At 47.5% G+C, this 15,644-nt stretch overlaps 1 protein-coding gene across 1 annotated transcript in view; it reads left to right on the top strand.

Annotated features, from left to right (window-relative positions):
• Positions 1–15,546, top strand: part of CAPN2 (calpain 2) — a 106,608-nt gene extending 91,062 nt beyond the window's left edge. The window contains exons 19-21 of the mRNA XM_088461859.1: positions 6,249–6,365; positions 7,217–7,275; positions 14,876–15,546. Of these exons, the coding sequence (XP_088317985.1) occupies positions 6,249–6,365; positions 7,217–7,275; positions 14,876–14,899 (200 nt within the window). The 3' untranslated portion in view covers positions 14,900–15,546. The remainder of the gene's footprint in view (positions 1–6,248; positions 6,366–7,216; positions 7,276–14,875) is intronic.
• Positions 15,547–15,644: the final 98 nt, after the last annotated feature.

Genomic DNA, 15,644 nt, shown 5'->3' with positions numbered 1-15,644 from the left:
GTGTGACTTGGAGGACCGTTCACGCCGAAATAATCTAAAGCTACGAGGCGTTCCTGAGAATATATCCAATAGCAGCCTCCACGATTACACAATGTCTCTGTTTCAAAAGCTTCTTCCTTCTGCGAAATCTACTGATCTTTTGATTGACCGTATTCATAGGCTCCCCAAAGCCAAAAGGGCACCAGAGAACGCATCAAGAGATGTCCTCATGTGTATGCACTTCTTCCATATTAAAGAGGCTCTGTTGAAAGCTGGTCGTCCATCGGAGGAAACGGCCGCTGTTATGGGCCAGTTGCAATTATATGGAGATCTATCGCAGGCTACTCTACTAAAGAGACGTTCACTTCAACCTATCACTTCTGCCCTTCGAAAAGCTGATATTCTTTACAGATGGGGCTTTCCTACTAAACTCCTCATCTCACGCAATGGCTCCTTGACCACCATTTCCTCTATTGAAGAGGGTGAGAAATTTCTTTCAGAGATGAAGGTAGAAGTGTCCTCTTCTAGATGCTCTCCTCTTCGCCATATTCAGAAGGACTGGTCGACTGCTGAATCGTAATGATTTCGAATAACTTTGTTTTTTCCCCATGCCTATATGGTAGAGTTGATTAGTCTCAAGAACCGTAAGACTGTAATATTGAGTTAGATTCTTTGTTATTATGTTGGTCATAGTGTCTAAATGGGTTCCTCTGTAGGCTGGGGAGAAATTCAAGTTATCTTATCTCAGGTCTAGAAGTTCCGCTGATCTAGGTTATAGTTATGACCTTGTATTCCTAATGTTGTTTAAGGTGGTGTATGACATGTGTTTAATTTCCCATGTACCCCAATCGTGTTGCCATGGTTAGGCAACCGTCTCTGACCTCAAGTGAGGGCATTTCAGTTAGTTTATCTTTTTGTTGTTATTTAATTTTTATCATTGTGTTTTTATTTTTCTGTTTTTTATTTATTCATTTATTTTTTCTTCCCCCTTTTGTTTTTTTATTATTTGATTGTAGTAGGCCAAGATGTACTGATTCAAATTGTCGCTATACACAGCTCAGGGGTTACAAATTCCCACTGGTTTTCAACTATCTCATAATACTTTATTATGGTTAATCTGATATCAATTAATGCCAAAGGGCTTAATTCACAGCATAAGAGAAGGCTCGCTTTAAATCATTTCCATAAATTAAAGGCTCAAATTGTAGCAGTTCAGGAGACACATTTCTGCGTCTCCTCTCCACCAGCGTTTAATAATGATAGATTTCCCCTTTGCTATATGGCTAGCGGTCCATCTAAGAAAGCTGGAGTAGCAATCCTTATCTCAAAACATTGTTCATTTGTACTGAACAAACAATATTCTGACCCGGGAGGGAGATATTTAGTGCTGGTGGGTCAATTAGAGGGTAAGGAGGTTACCATAGCGTCCCTATATGCCCCCAATACACGTCAATTGAATTTTTGTAGGAAATTTTGTGCTTTTCTCCAGAAATACAGTAAAGGTGCCATTATTATTATGGGAGACTTTAACCTTGTGCCCGACCCCTTGTTAGATAGGTCCAGTAAAAGTTTGCCCAGGAATCGGCAGTCTACCGAGTGTTCTAGAGGATTCCGACAGCTCCTTGCAGAATATGAGCTATATGACATTTGGAGAATTAAACATCCAGCAGATAGAGATTTCTCATTTTTCTCACATGTTCATGGCTCGTACTCAAGAATAGACTTAGTACTAGCTGATAAATTTACGCTATCTTCTATTAAAAAAATAGATATTATGCCTATGGCATGGTCTGATCATTCCCCTATTTTCTTTTCATGGGACATTGCACATAGACAACATATCCCTGGCCCGTGGAGATTAGGTAAACATATGTTTGCTCAGCCAGAGGCTCAACAACATATTCAGAAGTCCTTATCGGAATACTTAATCAATAACAAACCAGATGAGACCTCTGTCTTTAATTTTTGGTGCACCTTGAAGGCTGTTGTTCGGGGCTCTGCAATACAAATTGCCGCCAAGTTTAAACGAGAATATAGATTAAAATGGGCAAACTTAGAAGAGGTTGTTAACTCACTAGAAACAGCTCATAAAGCGGACCCAGCAAATAAAACCATATATAAAGAGTTAGCTGGGGCACACAAGCAACTTAATGTCTTTTTACTACAGGAGGTGCATAGGAACCTTGCCCGTTTGAATCAGAAGTTCTATGTATTTGGAAACCGTGCATCGAGATTACTTGCCCGTAAGTTAAGAGGAAAGCGGGCTAGAGAAAAGATATATTCGATTAATAAATCGAAAGGGGGTAGGGTGATCGATCCGTTTAAAATAGCAAACTCCTTTGCTGAGTATTATGCTAAATTATATAATCTACGGGAGGATCCTTTAACTCCTCAACCAAGCTTAGAGGGAATTAAAGAGTTCCTCAGGGATGTAGATCTCCCTGTCCTAGACTCGGCCACATGTGAAACTCTTAATGCTCCGTGGACCATAGAAGAGGTTGAGAAAGCTATAGATCTCATGCCCTTAGATAAAGCCCCTGGTCCTGATGGATATCCCTCTAATTTTTATAAGGTTTACAAGGCGGATTTGGCGCCGGTACTTTTACTAGTGTTTAATGAAGCTACCAAGTCAGGAATATTTCCCAAAGAGATGCTAGAAGCCCAGATTATAGCCATTCATAAACCAGGCAAACCCACCACTGAGGTTCAGAATTATAGGCCCATTGCTCTACTAAATGCTGATATTAAGCTCTTCGCCAAATTAATAGCTTTAAGACTCAACCCACTGCTACCATCTTTAATTAATGCAGACCAGGTGGGTTTTGTTATGGGTCGCCAATCACCTGATAACACCAGACGAGCCTTTAATATTATAGAACATTGTGAGAAGGCTCAAAAACAACTACTACTCTTATCATTAGACGCGGAAAAGGCCTTCGACAGACTACACTGGGGCTACCTCCGGGAGGTTTTTACGAAATTTGGGTTTCAGGGATTAATTGTAGATTCCATTCTGGCATTGTACACGGTCCCCTCAGCTAGGGTATATGTAAACGGTTGCCTTTCCTCTAATTTTAGCATCTCTAATGGCACCCGTCAGGGGTGTCCTCTCTCCCCATTAATTTTCGCGCTAGCAATTGAGCCTCTGGCTGAAAAAATCAGAGGGTCACATGAAATTCAGGGCCCTAAGCTGGGGAATACTAGCCACAAAATTTGTCTATTTGCGGATGATGTTTTGATTAGTCTGTATAATCCCCGAGACTCCCTCCCTGCTCTACACCATCTGCTGGATGCTTATTCAAGGGTCTCATTATATAAGCTTAATTCTAATAAATCCGAAGCCCTCCCAATAAATATCCCCACGGACACATTAGAATTTTTAAAATCATCCTTTAACTATTCATGGGTATCATGTTCCCTGAAATATTTAGGAGTGCGCCTGACTAGAACCAAAGATATAATTGAATGCAATTATGCCCCTCTACTGGCCAATTTTGAAGTGGCCTTGAAAGACTGGATGCTACATGAAGTATCCTGGCTGGGCAGAATAGCTGCCTTTAAAATGGTGCTACTGCCAAAACTGCTGTATCTGTTTCGTACTATTCCCAGAGTTCTTCCTAAACCTATGTGCAATAAATTTAACAAAGCCATAGGCCGATACATCTGGAAAGGGGGTAGGCCGAAAATAGCAAGAGCAACTCTCTCTTTACCTAAACTTGAAGGAGGAGTTGCATTCCCAGATATAGAGAAATACCAGTATGCTTGTTTGATAAATCAGGCGAGAGATTGGTTTATGGAGGATAACATTAAACCTTGGGTTGCGTGGGAATCGGAGGCCGTTAAACCCCTAGCTCTCCCAGATTTGTTATGGCTTCCGGTCGCCGCAGAGCCCCCAAGTTCCAGGCACTCTGGTTCAGTTGGTGCCACAATACAGGCATGGAATAGATTCGTTATTAAGCGTGAAGATGTTTCCTTACCGACAACTGCTCTCTCATTATCTTGTATAGCTAGACTAATTGGAAACCTACAGGTGGAGTCTTGGAATGCTGCAGGAATTAATTCATTGGGGGATATGATGTCGGGTGGAAAAGTTATCTCCTTTTCTGAGCTTCAGAGTAAGTTCAGTCTCCCGAAACAGGATTTTTTTAAATACTTGCAGATGCGGCATTGGGTTCAGAGCCTACCCTCCCTCAATCTCCAACACAGTTCCTTACCTGGGTATATACTAAAACAATTCCAGTCCTCTACTCAAAAAGGTGGCATTACATGGTGGTATCAACAGCTAATAACGGAGAATAGACCAAACAAATTCACATCATTACAAAAATGGGAGAAGGATTGGTCAAGAACATTGGAAAAGGAAGATTGGGAAATGGTTTTTCGAACCTGCTATAAGATGTCCCGTTGTATGAACCACTCAGAAATGTTCTTAAAATTGCTCCATAGATCATATTTCACCCCTGAGAAACAACATAAGATTTGGCCATCCATTTCTAAATTTTGCTGGAGAAAGTGTGGAGAAGTGGGCAGTATCTTCCATGTATTTTGGTCATGCCCTCTACTGAGACCTATTTGGGTCGAAGTGTTCACCTTGATTGGGGACATTGCGGGAGTGGGGATACCACTGGACCCGGTTATTGCTCTGTTTCATTTTTTCCCAGGGAACTTATCAAAGGGAGATAGATATATATTGGGGCACATTCTGATTTCTGCAAAAGCTGCTATTGCTCAATTGTGGAGAACAGACTGTGTGCCCAGCTTAGGTCATATAATAAATAAAGTAAATTGCCATTGTGATTTTGAGACAGCGGACAGTAACTATTCTACTGCGGTCTCTTCGCCCCATATGCTGTGGTTTAAATGGAAAGAATATAGGGATAGTCTGGGAGGAAATCCCTTGAGACCTGGCCCAACTGATATTGGAATACTACATTCTCCTTCCAATAATATTGTCTCTTGAGTTCCAAAAGTGTATTGTTTTGTCGATATAGAACTGGGTTATACAATACCGTTTTGAAAATGTGATATTTGTATGTATTTTCTGAGTGTGTAGTATCAAAAATTTAGCTATTTACTCTTTTTCTTTTGTCCCCCTCCTTTTATTTTATTGTGTTTTTAAATATTATTTTATTTTATTTTTTGTATATGTTATTGTTGAGATTATTATAATATTTCAATTTATTTACGGTATCTAATAAAAATATAATTGGTAAAAAAAAAAAAGAACTGTGTCAAAAAAAGTTTTTAAAAAAAATAGGGACACCCCAAAAAAGTAATAAAAAAATTGGGGTGCAAAAAAAAAATGGGAAAAAATCGTTTAACAATAGGGAAATAGGTTCAGGGCTATTCTGCATGTATGCGGCAGGTGTTTTCTAGAATAGAATTATAGCGGCAGGTGCACAAATGCAGAATTTTAAAAAAATTACTTTAGTGACATCAAAATATGCTAGTACCCATTTTCATGTACCCCAAATTTGATGGGACCACTTAAAAAAACGAAAAAAATAACCTAAGTGCTCTTCTGCATCACTTCTTCAATGTCGGGAAAAAACACCTGCTGCGGCTATTTAAATCCCCGACTTTCAATTAAAGGCTAAAACGGGGGTATCCATAGTGTTCCCCCATGTTTTTACAACTTTAGGGGGGTCTTACAATTATTTTAAGGAAAAATTCGTTACTTTACGCAAATCCAACTTCGGAGTTTCCCGTTTTCGTTAATTTTATTTTGAATACGGGGATAAGCGGGAGCGCGCACCATACCTTTACGCAGAAAAAAACTCCGATATGAAACGTTAACTTCGCCAGGGAAGTTAACCTTTCATATTGAATACCCCTCCAAGTGTCCTACACTAATTATTATTATTATCAATCATGGTAATGTCTAAATCCCCTTCACGGAGAGGACCGACTTCATCAGCCAGTGTACAGTGTCATTCCCTGCCATCCAAGTGGGCATAGATGGGGAATATAACCTTGTAGCGAGCCACAAAGCGTGGAGTGCGGCCGTGAGGTGACAACTTTAATTTGCACAAATACTGCAGATGGCGCTGCTGCTGCCGCTTCTTGGGGCCACGTGGCCTCAGATTCTGTGACCAGACCATGCCAGCTGCCGACAAAGCTTTGGCACATGCAATAGGAAACTACTGGTACCCGCACTCACCCACCCCTTAAGGTGGCACAACTGGGTTGTCGGATGGGACTGGACCCTCCCCCAGCGCCCCTGGTGACATTGTACGTGGTCTCTCACGTTTTCCTTGCTGTACTTGCAGGATTTAAGCTGAACTCCCAGCTCCACCAGCTGCTCGTGGCCCGTTTCGCAGATGACGACCTCTCCATCGACTTCGATAACTTTGTGAGATGTCTGCTGAGGCTGGAGATCATGTTCAGTAAGTGACAGGCGATAGACACAGGGCCTGATTCAGAGCCGCTTGTAAGCGGTCGCTCGTTCGTTCCGAGCAATGTTTGCACAACTGCGCATGTGTACGGATTTTAATAAGCATGCGCATACCAGTCAGTGCGGCCGAAAATCATGTGCTCGCTAAATAGCGAATGCCTGCTATTTTGAGTGACAGAATGAGGCGTTTTTGGGTGGTAACAGGGGAAGGTGCTTGAAAACGGGGAGTGGAGATCCGAACGCAGGCGTGCTCAAAGGTCAAATCGGGCGTTTTATGGGTGTGCATAGTTAACAAAGCAGCCTCATTGACCACGTCACTGGGTTGTTTTATAGTCAGAACTGCTCTCATGATTGTGGTAGGAAAAACCAAACCACAAGAATAGCGAGCAGTTCATACGCCTTTCGATGTACTCGATTAATCTAATAAATAGCGGACATGACGTATGATGCGAGCGGCCAGGGGGCGTTTTTTTCAAAATTATGTTCGCATGTTTTGTTCGCTCATTCAGACATAGAGGCGTGAACAGACCGCAAAGAGCGAACGGTTCATTTAAATAGCCAGCCCCTTTTTCTGAACAAGTGAGCGCAAATAGCGTCCGGCTCTGAATCAGGCCCACAATTCACAAAAGCCAGTGGGCCGTGCTGGGACTTGTAGTTCCATGGCAGCTGGGGGTTGCCCACACCTGCAATGTTATTTTCACCCCTCTGGTTTTAAATCCCTGCGCCCCATATCTTGCAGTCCTGAGCCCATTTTGATACAGTGGCGCTGGTCTCTGCCAAACCTCCCTGTCCGCTGCCTCTGTCTTCTCCAAATGAATTTATTTCTCTCTTACTAATCTGCAGAACTGTTCAAGAAGATGGATGTAGACAACAGCGGGGTGGTGCCGCTCAGCATGACTTCTGTGAGTATAAACTAATTCCTGATATGATCCGTCACGTGTCAGATACAGAAAATGTTAGCACCATCTAGTGGTTACTAGTAATTACTGCCACAGTCACCTACAGATCCCAAAGTGATATTTTAGACAAACCAATATCAACTCTGTATTTGTTCTCCATCTGCAGTAAAGGATCCCAGACTTCAATTTCATCTAGGAATTTGTCTTAGTAAATAGATTTTTTGGTGTAATACTGACTTTTGTAATGAGGCTCAGCTTAGAACCTGCTTTCATCTCTCAATTTCACTACCTGAAACCACACTAGGAGAACCGGGCAGTTTAGAAGTTATTGATGTGACAATGATAAGTGAAACAGGCACCATAAGTCACTGGCAATAGCACAAATCCGTAGCATTCACACTTCTATACATTCATTTTTTATTTATATTACATAGAAACAGAGAATTTGACAGCAGATGAGGACCATTTAGCCCACCTAGTCTGCCCCTTTTGGGTTAGATTATTAGTGTTAGCGTTTTAGAGTTAGGGGGGGGGGTATTGGGGGTTAGGGATTAAGGTTAATAGGGGATTAGGGTTGTTTGGGTTTTAGTGTTAGGGGACAATGTTATAGTATTTGGGTCAGGGGGAGTGGGTACTAATTGCTTGGGCTTGCTGGAGGGTTCTGGGTCTGACGCCTTCCTCCCCCTACCTGTCAGCAGCCCAGCACACACTGCCGTGTGCTGGGCTGCAGTGGGAGACGGCTTGCTGCTGTGGGGAGTAGCATTCACACTGGTCGTGCCTCCCCCCTGCAGTTGCACCGGACTGAGGGGCTCACATCACCCCCCCCCCCCTTCTCCGCACCACTGCAGAAAGGGTTTTTTTTTTGTTTTTCCCTAAGGAGACTAGGCATGCCTCCTGTAATTAGGTCACGCCCCCTTCCCCTGAGCCCGGCCTGGATCTCTGAAGCCCTGATTTAAGGTGGGTGGACAGATTTTCAACGCCAGGTCACTGAGGTCCAGTTGGGGAGAGTGTCCAGGAGCTATATAACAAGAGATATGGTAAGAACTTACCTTTGTTATCTCTGTTTCTACGAAGTCCATAGGGTCCACAGGGTTGACCTTGGGGTTATAGCTGGAACAGGATCCATGGGCACCACACAGTTAAGCTTTTAGCTCCCAGGATGCACTTGGGTCCTCCTCTATACCCCGCCCCCGAGCCACAGGCACCTCAGTTGGTAAGCAGCCTAGGCCGGAGGAGAATATGGAACAGAGAGAAGGAAGACTGGAACACACAAGAAACCATACTCACAGCAATAGGAGACGGAAAACTGGTGACCAGCCACACAGCCCATTTGAAGCCAGGTGCGTCAGGGCGGGCGCCCTGTGGACCCTATGGACTTCGTAGAAACAGAGATAACAAAAGGTAAGTTCTTACCATATCTCTTGTTTTCTACTTCAGGGTCCATAGGGGGTCCACAGGGTTGACCTTGGGGATGTCCCAAAGCAGTACAACTAAGGGCGGGGACGCTCCTGTGCTGAAAGGAGTACCCGGCGCCCAAAGGATGCATCCTGAGAGGCAAAGGTGTCAAACGCATAGAACCTCAAAAACGTTTGAATTGAAGACCAAGTGGCCGCCCTACACAGCTGAACAGCAGAAGCGCCACGTCTAGCAGCCCAAGAGGGACCCACAGAACGAATGGAATGAGCCTTAACAGAGGCTGGCACAGGTAAGCCCTCCTGTGCATAAGCCTCACAAATAACGGAACGAAGCCAACGGGCTAACGTTTGTTTGTTGGCAGGCCAACCCCTCTTGTGAAAACCAAAGAGGATAAACAAGGAATCAGACTTCCTAACCGAAGCCGTCCGGTCTACATAAATTCTAAGCGCCCGGACCACATCTAAGGAAGTCTCACCAGCTGAAAGATCAGGGGACTGAAAAGCTGGCACAACAAGTTCCTGATTAATATGGAACTTCGAGACCACTTTGGGCAAAAACTCAGGACGAGTGCGGAGCACCGCTCTGTCCTGGTGAAAAATCAGGAAAGGAGGGCGACAGGAAAGCGCCCCCAATTCAGACACCCTCCTGGCCGAAGCAATTGCCAGGAGAAAAACCGTCTTAAATGTCAGCCACTTGAGCTCCACCGCCTCAAGAGGCTCAAACGGAGGACCCTGCAGGACCCGTAGCACCACCGCCAAGTCCCAAGGAGCCACAGGAGGCACAAAGGGAGGCTGGATCCTGAGAACACCTTGGAAAAAGGTGTGAACGTCTGGTAGTATTGCAATCCGCCGTTGAAACCACACGGACAAGGCGGACACATGAACCTTCAGAGATGCAAGGCGTAAGCCGAGATCCAATCCTGACTGAAGAAATTCCAAGATCCTAGAAACTCGGAACACCTGAGGATCATAAAGTCTGGACTCACACCACTGAAAGTAAGTGTGCCACACTCTGTGATAAATCCGTGCTGAAGCAGGCTTGCGTGCCCTGAGCATGGTACCAATAACCGAACTGGAGAAGCCCCGAGACCTCAAGACGGCTGTCTCAAGAGCCACGCCGTCAAAGACAGCCGACCCAGATCCGGGTAAAGGCAGGGCCCCTGAGACAACAGGTCCCGACGTTGAGGAAGAAGGTACGGAGCGTCGATGGAGAGGCTCCTCAGATCGGAGTACCAAGGACGTCTGGGCCACGCCGGAGCTACCAGCACGAGCATGCCGCCGTCCTGCTTGAATTTCCGCAGAACCCGAGGAAGCAGGGATATCGGAGGAAACAGATACGCCAGGTGAAACGTCCATGTCACCGACAGCGCGTCCACCAGACTTGCACCTGCGTCTCTTGTCCTTGACCCGTAAACGGGCAACTTGTGATTGTGACGGGAGGCCATCAAGTCCAGCTCCGGCAGTCCCCACCTGTCCACGAGTAGCTGAAACACCTCTGGGTGAAGCGACCATTCCCCGGGATGCACGTCGTGACGGCTGAGGAAGTCCGCCTCCCAATTGAGGACTCCGGGGATGAAGACCGCCGAGATCGCTGGAATGTGACCCTCCGCCCAAGACAGGATACGAGACACCTCCGACATCGCTGCCTGACTGCGAGTTCCGCCTTGGTGATTGATATACGCCACCGTGGTGGCGTTGTCGGACTGCACCTGTACCGCCCTTCCGTGAAGAGCGGGGCCGGACGACTGCAGGGCCTTGTATACTGCCCCAGTTCCAGGATGTTGATGGGGAGAAGTGCTTCTTCCGCTGACCAATGACCCTGAAGCGACAAAGAGCCGGTCACTGCCCCCCAACCCCGGAGACTGGCATCTGTCGTGAGCAGGACCCAGTCCGGGATCCAAAATGGGCGCCCCTCGACCAGATGAGCTGTCTGAAGCCACCAAGCCAAAGATAGCCGAACGTCCGGAGACAACACCAGCACCTGAGAGCGGATCCGGTGAGGTAACCCGTTCCATTCTGATAGAATCAGCCCCTGCAGGGGCCGGGAATGGAACTGGGCAAATTCCACCATGTCGAATGTCGACACCATGGACCCCAGAACTCTCATAGCCGAATGGACCGACAGGCGGCAACGGCTCAGGCAACTGCGTATCCGCAGCTGTAGTGAGGCGACCTTCTCCGGAGTCAGGAAGATCCTTTGCTGACGCGAATCCAGCAGGGCTCCCAAATGAACCATCCGCTGTGATGGAATCAGAGAGGACTTTTTCCAATTTATCAACCACCCGTGTGCTTGCAGGCAAGCGATCGTCAGGTGGAGATGTTGAAGCAGTACCTCCGGGGAGCTCGCCAGCAACAGGAGGTCGTCCAGGTACGGCAGCAGCCGTACATTCTGGTTCCGAAGATGTGCGGCCATGACCGCCATAATCTTCGTGAACACCCTCGGTGCCGTGGAGAGACCAAAGGGTAGCGCCCGGAACTGATAGTGGTGTTGAAGGATAGCGAACCTCAGATACCGCTGGTGTGAAGATGCTATCGGAACATGGAGGTAGGCGTCCTGGATGTCCAGGGACACCATGTAATCCCCCGGTTCCATCGCCAGAATGATGGAACGTAACGTTTCCATCCTGAACTTGGGAACTCTGAGGAATTTGTTCAGAGACTTCAAGTTGAGGATAGGGCGATGAGAACCATTGCGTTTCTGCACCAGAAACAGAGACGAATAATACCCCGTCCCTCGTTGTGATAGAGGAACGGGAACAATGACCCCTGCTTTCAGCAAGGACTCTATAGCCTCCTGAACCTGTAACGCCTTGGTCTTGTTCTGAGAAGGACTTGTGCAGAAAAACTGGTGGGGTGGTCTGTGCCGAAAAGACAGGGCGTACCCCTGGGAGACCACTTCTCGAACCCAGGCATCCGTGGTGGTATTGTGCCAGCACTGGGCAAATAGAAGAAGTCGGCCTCCCACTCTGAGGTCCCCCAGAGGGAGGCCCGTCCCATCAGGCCGCAGGTTTATCTTCCTGCTTGGAAGAAGGGCGCCGAGCACTCCAGGCTTGCTTCTTGGGTTTAGAGGCCGTCTTACTCGCAGACTGTCTCGGGAAGGACTGACCTTTCGCCTTACCCTGAACCCGAAAGGAACGAAAAGCCGAACTCCGAACCTTAGCAGGCAGTGCCGCCGAAGGGAGGAAGGCCGACTTGGATTTAGCCAGGGTGTCCACTATTTTGTCCAAGTCCGGACCAAATAGTAATTCCCCATTGAAAGGTAAGGCCTCCAGACCTTTCTTTGAATCAGAGTCCGCTCTCCAGGACCGCAACCATAAGGATCGGCGGGCAGACACCGCTGCAGCCGATACCCGCGAGGTCAGCAGACTAGCATCTAAAGAAGCTTCTCCAATGTAAGAAGCGGCGTCCCTCATTTGTCCCAACAACGCCCGCTGGACATCCGGAGCGTCGTCCGGGAAGGTATCTTCCAATGCATTGGCCCACCCCTCAATGGCCTTGGCCACCCAGGAAATGGCCATGGACGGTCGGGCCACCGCCCCGGAGAGGGAGTAAATAGACTTTAAGCAAGTCTCAACTTTCCTGTCCGTGGGATCCTTCAGTGAGGATATCGACGGTAATGGTAAGGTGGCGCCCTGAGTTAAACGGGTGACATGGGAATCCACCGCCGGTGGAGTTTCCCATTTTTTACAATGTGCCTCAGGGAAGGGGTAATTAGAAGCCAACCGCTTCTGAGGAAGGAATCTCTTACTGGGCGCCTGCCAAGCTACCGCCATATGATCCGTCAACTGATCCGACAGGGGAAACACCGCAGAAGCCACCTTAGTTTTTTTTAAACTAGGAAACTTCGACCTAGGAACCGGTGCCTCATCCTCTATAAGAAGAATAGCTCGCACCGCCCTAACTAGTGCTCGCACATTAATGGACGACTTGGTATCCATTTCCTGGACCGAGGCGTCCGAGTCAGTGTCATCAGGGACCTCCCCATCATCTGAGGAACCCTCTGAGTCCGATACCTGAGCAGCCCGTGTCATGAGTGGGCGTTTAGAAATCCTAGAAGGCATGTCAGTCTGCAACATTGACTGAAAAGCCGAGGAAGCGGCCGCCAAATTTTGCACGGAGTTGGAGAGCACATCCACCCATGGTGGAGGCGTCGCCATAGGGGCCTGAAAAGGTACCACAGGCTGCTGCGGCACAGGGGAAGCCTGTATATACATAGGCAACCCCGCATAGGGACCAACTGATTGAGACCCAGGAGGACTCCGCAATAACTGCGGGACACCCGGGGAATGGGGGATGGTCGGCTGGGGCACCGCCCTAGTAGGGAGAGCAGTCGGGACCGACAGACGGTCTGCAATAGACACCAGCACTTGAGAAAACATCGCCCACGGTGGTTCCTGCGCCAGAGAAGGTCTGGATGGGCCAGGAGCCACCTGGCATCGACTACACAGGCCATCCTGTGACAAATCCTCCCTATCTACTCCTGCAGAACAGCGTCCGCAGGAGGCCAACACCGGAGCCACTGAGCGCTCAACCTCCTCGTCTGACATGACAGAATATATTATATATCTGGCACCAGGGTAGAAGTAAAACGCACTCACCGGTGTGCTGAACAACAGCCCACAATATGGCACTGAGTAGCACACAACTATATGTGACGGACCTCACAAATACGTGATCTATATAAGTGAGGTCAGTAGAAACGCCCCTCCCCCACACACCTGCAGGGCTTGTAGGAGAAGTAAAGGGATAGGTATAAGCTGACAGTAAGCGGAAAATAAGCAGAGACAGGCAGCACTAGCAAAAAGTCACATACCATGCAGGAAGATATACTCACTGCACCTTTACACTACAATCAACCTGCCCAGATTCAGTGTCTGGGAGGGCTATAGTTGCTGTGTACACTGTCCTTAATCAGGGGAGAGGTACACAGGGGGACCGGTCCGCGTGCTCCCTGAGATCTGCGCTGCCACTGGGAAAATGGCCGCTGGAGACCTCAGAGGAGGAGTGGCCGAGGAATCTGCAGCTCAGCGACGCCAGACTGCGTGCTGAAAGGCGTGCTGAGCTGAGGGGAGGAGCCGCTGACAGGGAAGGCTTCCTCCCCTGGCTGGCCATTAACCCCAGGGATGCTGGCTTCCCGCTTGCCGGTTATCCCTGGTGGTCTAGTGGTCCCACGGGTTATGGGGGGGGCCCACCGCCACTGCCAGCAGCCTCCGGTCTGTCCCCAGGACCGGAGGCTAAAGGACTGCATTTAAGGCATTCCGCGCGCCGCCGCTAGCCAGCGACGCGCGGCTTACCTGAATCCCCGGCGACTCCGGCAGCAGTCCTGGGAGGTAGACAGAGTCCGGCTAGTACGGACTCTGTCCTCCCGCCGCGATCCCCAGATCAGTACTGGCGTCGCGGCGCCAGTCGGGGATCAGAGCGGCAGCGTGGGCGTCTGTACAGACAGCCCTTCGCTGCCGTCTGTAGTAAAAATAGATTAAAAATAAATAAAATTTAACTTAAAATAAAAAGCTTCTGGGGGCTGCTCCTGCAGCCCCCCTGCGCGGTGACCGACTCCGGCCGGGCACCAGCTTACACTGAGGTGCCTGTGGCTCGGGGGCGGGGTATAGAGGAGGACCCAAGTGCATCCTGGGAGCTAAAAGCTTAACTGTGTGGTGCCCATGGATCCTGTTCCAGCTATAACCCCAAGGTCAACCCTGTGGACCCCCTATGGACCCTGAAGTAGAAATAGGGTGTTTAGTAAGTAGTGTCCAGGGTATGGAGAATGCAGGCGTTTCATTTGGAGAGAGGCCAAAGTGCAGTTTCTTCAAAGTAGTTTTACACAAGTAGAGATTTCAGTTACTGTTTTCCTCCTGTATAACCCTTATAATACTCTAAATGTGATTCCTCTTGGAAAATAAAATACACTTTGAATAAGAAACATCACAGCAGCCTATGCACACTATTGGTGACTATATACTGCCCATGGGTAGTGCGTAGTTAAATAATAATCCTGCTGCTACCCTGGCCGGCCTGCGGCCATCCTGTCATATTCCCGTCCCGCTGTCCTGTATGCTCCGTAGCAATGAGGAGCAACTTGAGCTACAGTTTGTCAGCACCTCCATCCATGATGAAGAACTTATTTTGTAATGTACTGTAAGGTAAGAGCGTCAGGAGACCTGTAATAACGTGAGCGCTTGTCCTTTCAGTGGTTGTCGTACACCGTACTATGAGGAGACCGACGCTGCCCTCACTACGCACCGGGAGAAACCAGACTACAAGAAATGTACAAGATGTTATGTTTAGGATCTCTGTGCCTTTTTGTGACAACTTTCTGTCAAAGGGACTAGGCCCGAATATGTTCTACTGCCGCTACGCAGGAATGTAAACCCCTATTCTGTAGAGGGTCCCGCCATGCGGTTACTAGGACGATGTATCTGGAAGTGACCTTTCCTTTGCCTTTAAGCTCGTTGCTACTACAGCATCAACCAAACTGGTTTATCCATGAGAATAATTGCTTAGAATACTGGACGTAGGATGGATTATATAGTGACGCCACTGACCACAAACAGGCAGCATTAATCACTGAGAGAATACAGTGTGTATATTATTAAATATATATATAATATCCAATGAATTGAAAGTCTAATGGCTGTCTGTGTGTGCGTCAGACCGGTACATTAAGGTGGTGGTGTGTGTTATAGTAACAGGGGATGTGGTTTTAGGCAAAGAAGTCTCCATGCTCACCAATAAAACGATCTATGCAAAACTGGAAGTGCTATATTTTAGGAAGAGATGTATTTATATACTATGAGCATTGCTCTGGATGTTCTGTAACTTTAATTTTAAATACTGGTCAATAAAAGAAATGAAATAACAAGGTTTCATCTGTATTTATTCCATAGCTGGGCTAGAGGTTAGGAATAACTGGTTTATCTACCCGTGTTGTTATAATGCAAAAAAAACACCATGAGAAGA

Source organism: Taudactylus pleione, unplaced genomic scaffold (genome assembly GCF_031769625.1).
Source record: "Taudactylus pleione unplaced genomic scaffold, aTauple2 ptg001117l, whole genome shotgun sequence".
Taxonomy (NCBI): Eukaryota; Metazoa; Chordata; class Amphibia; order Anura; family Myobatrachidae; genus Taudactylus; species Taudactylus pleione.
This window is presented reverse-complemented; position numbering and strand designations above follow the sequence as displayed.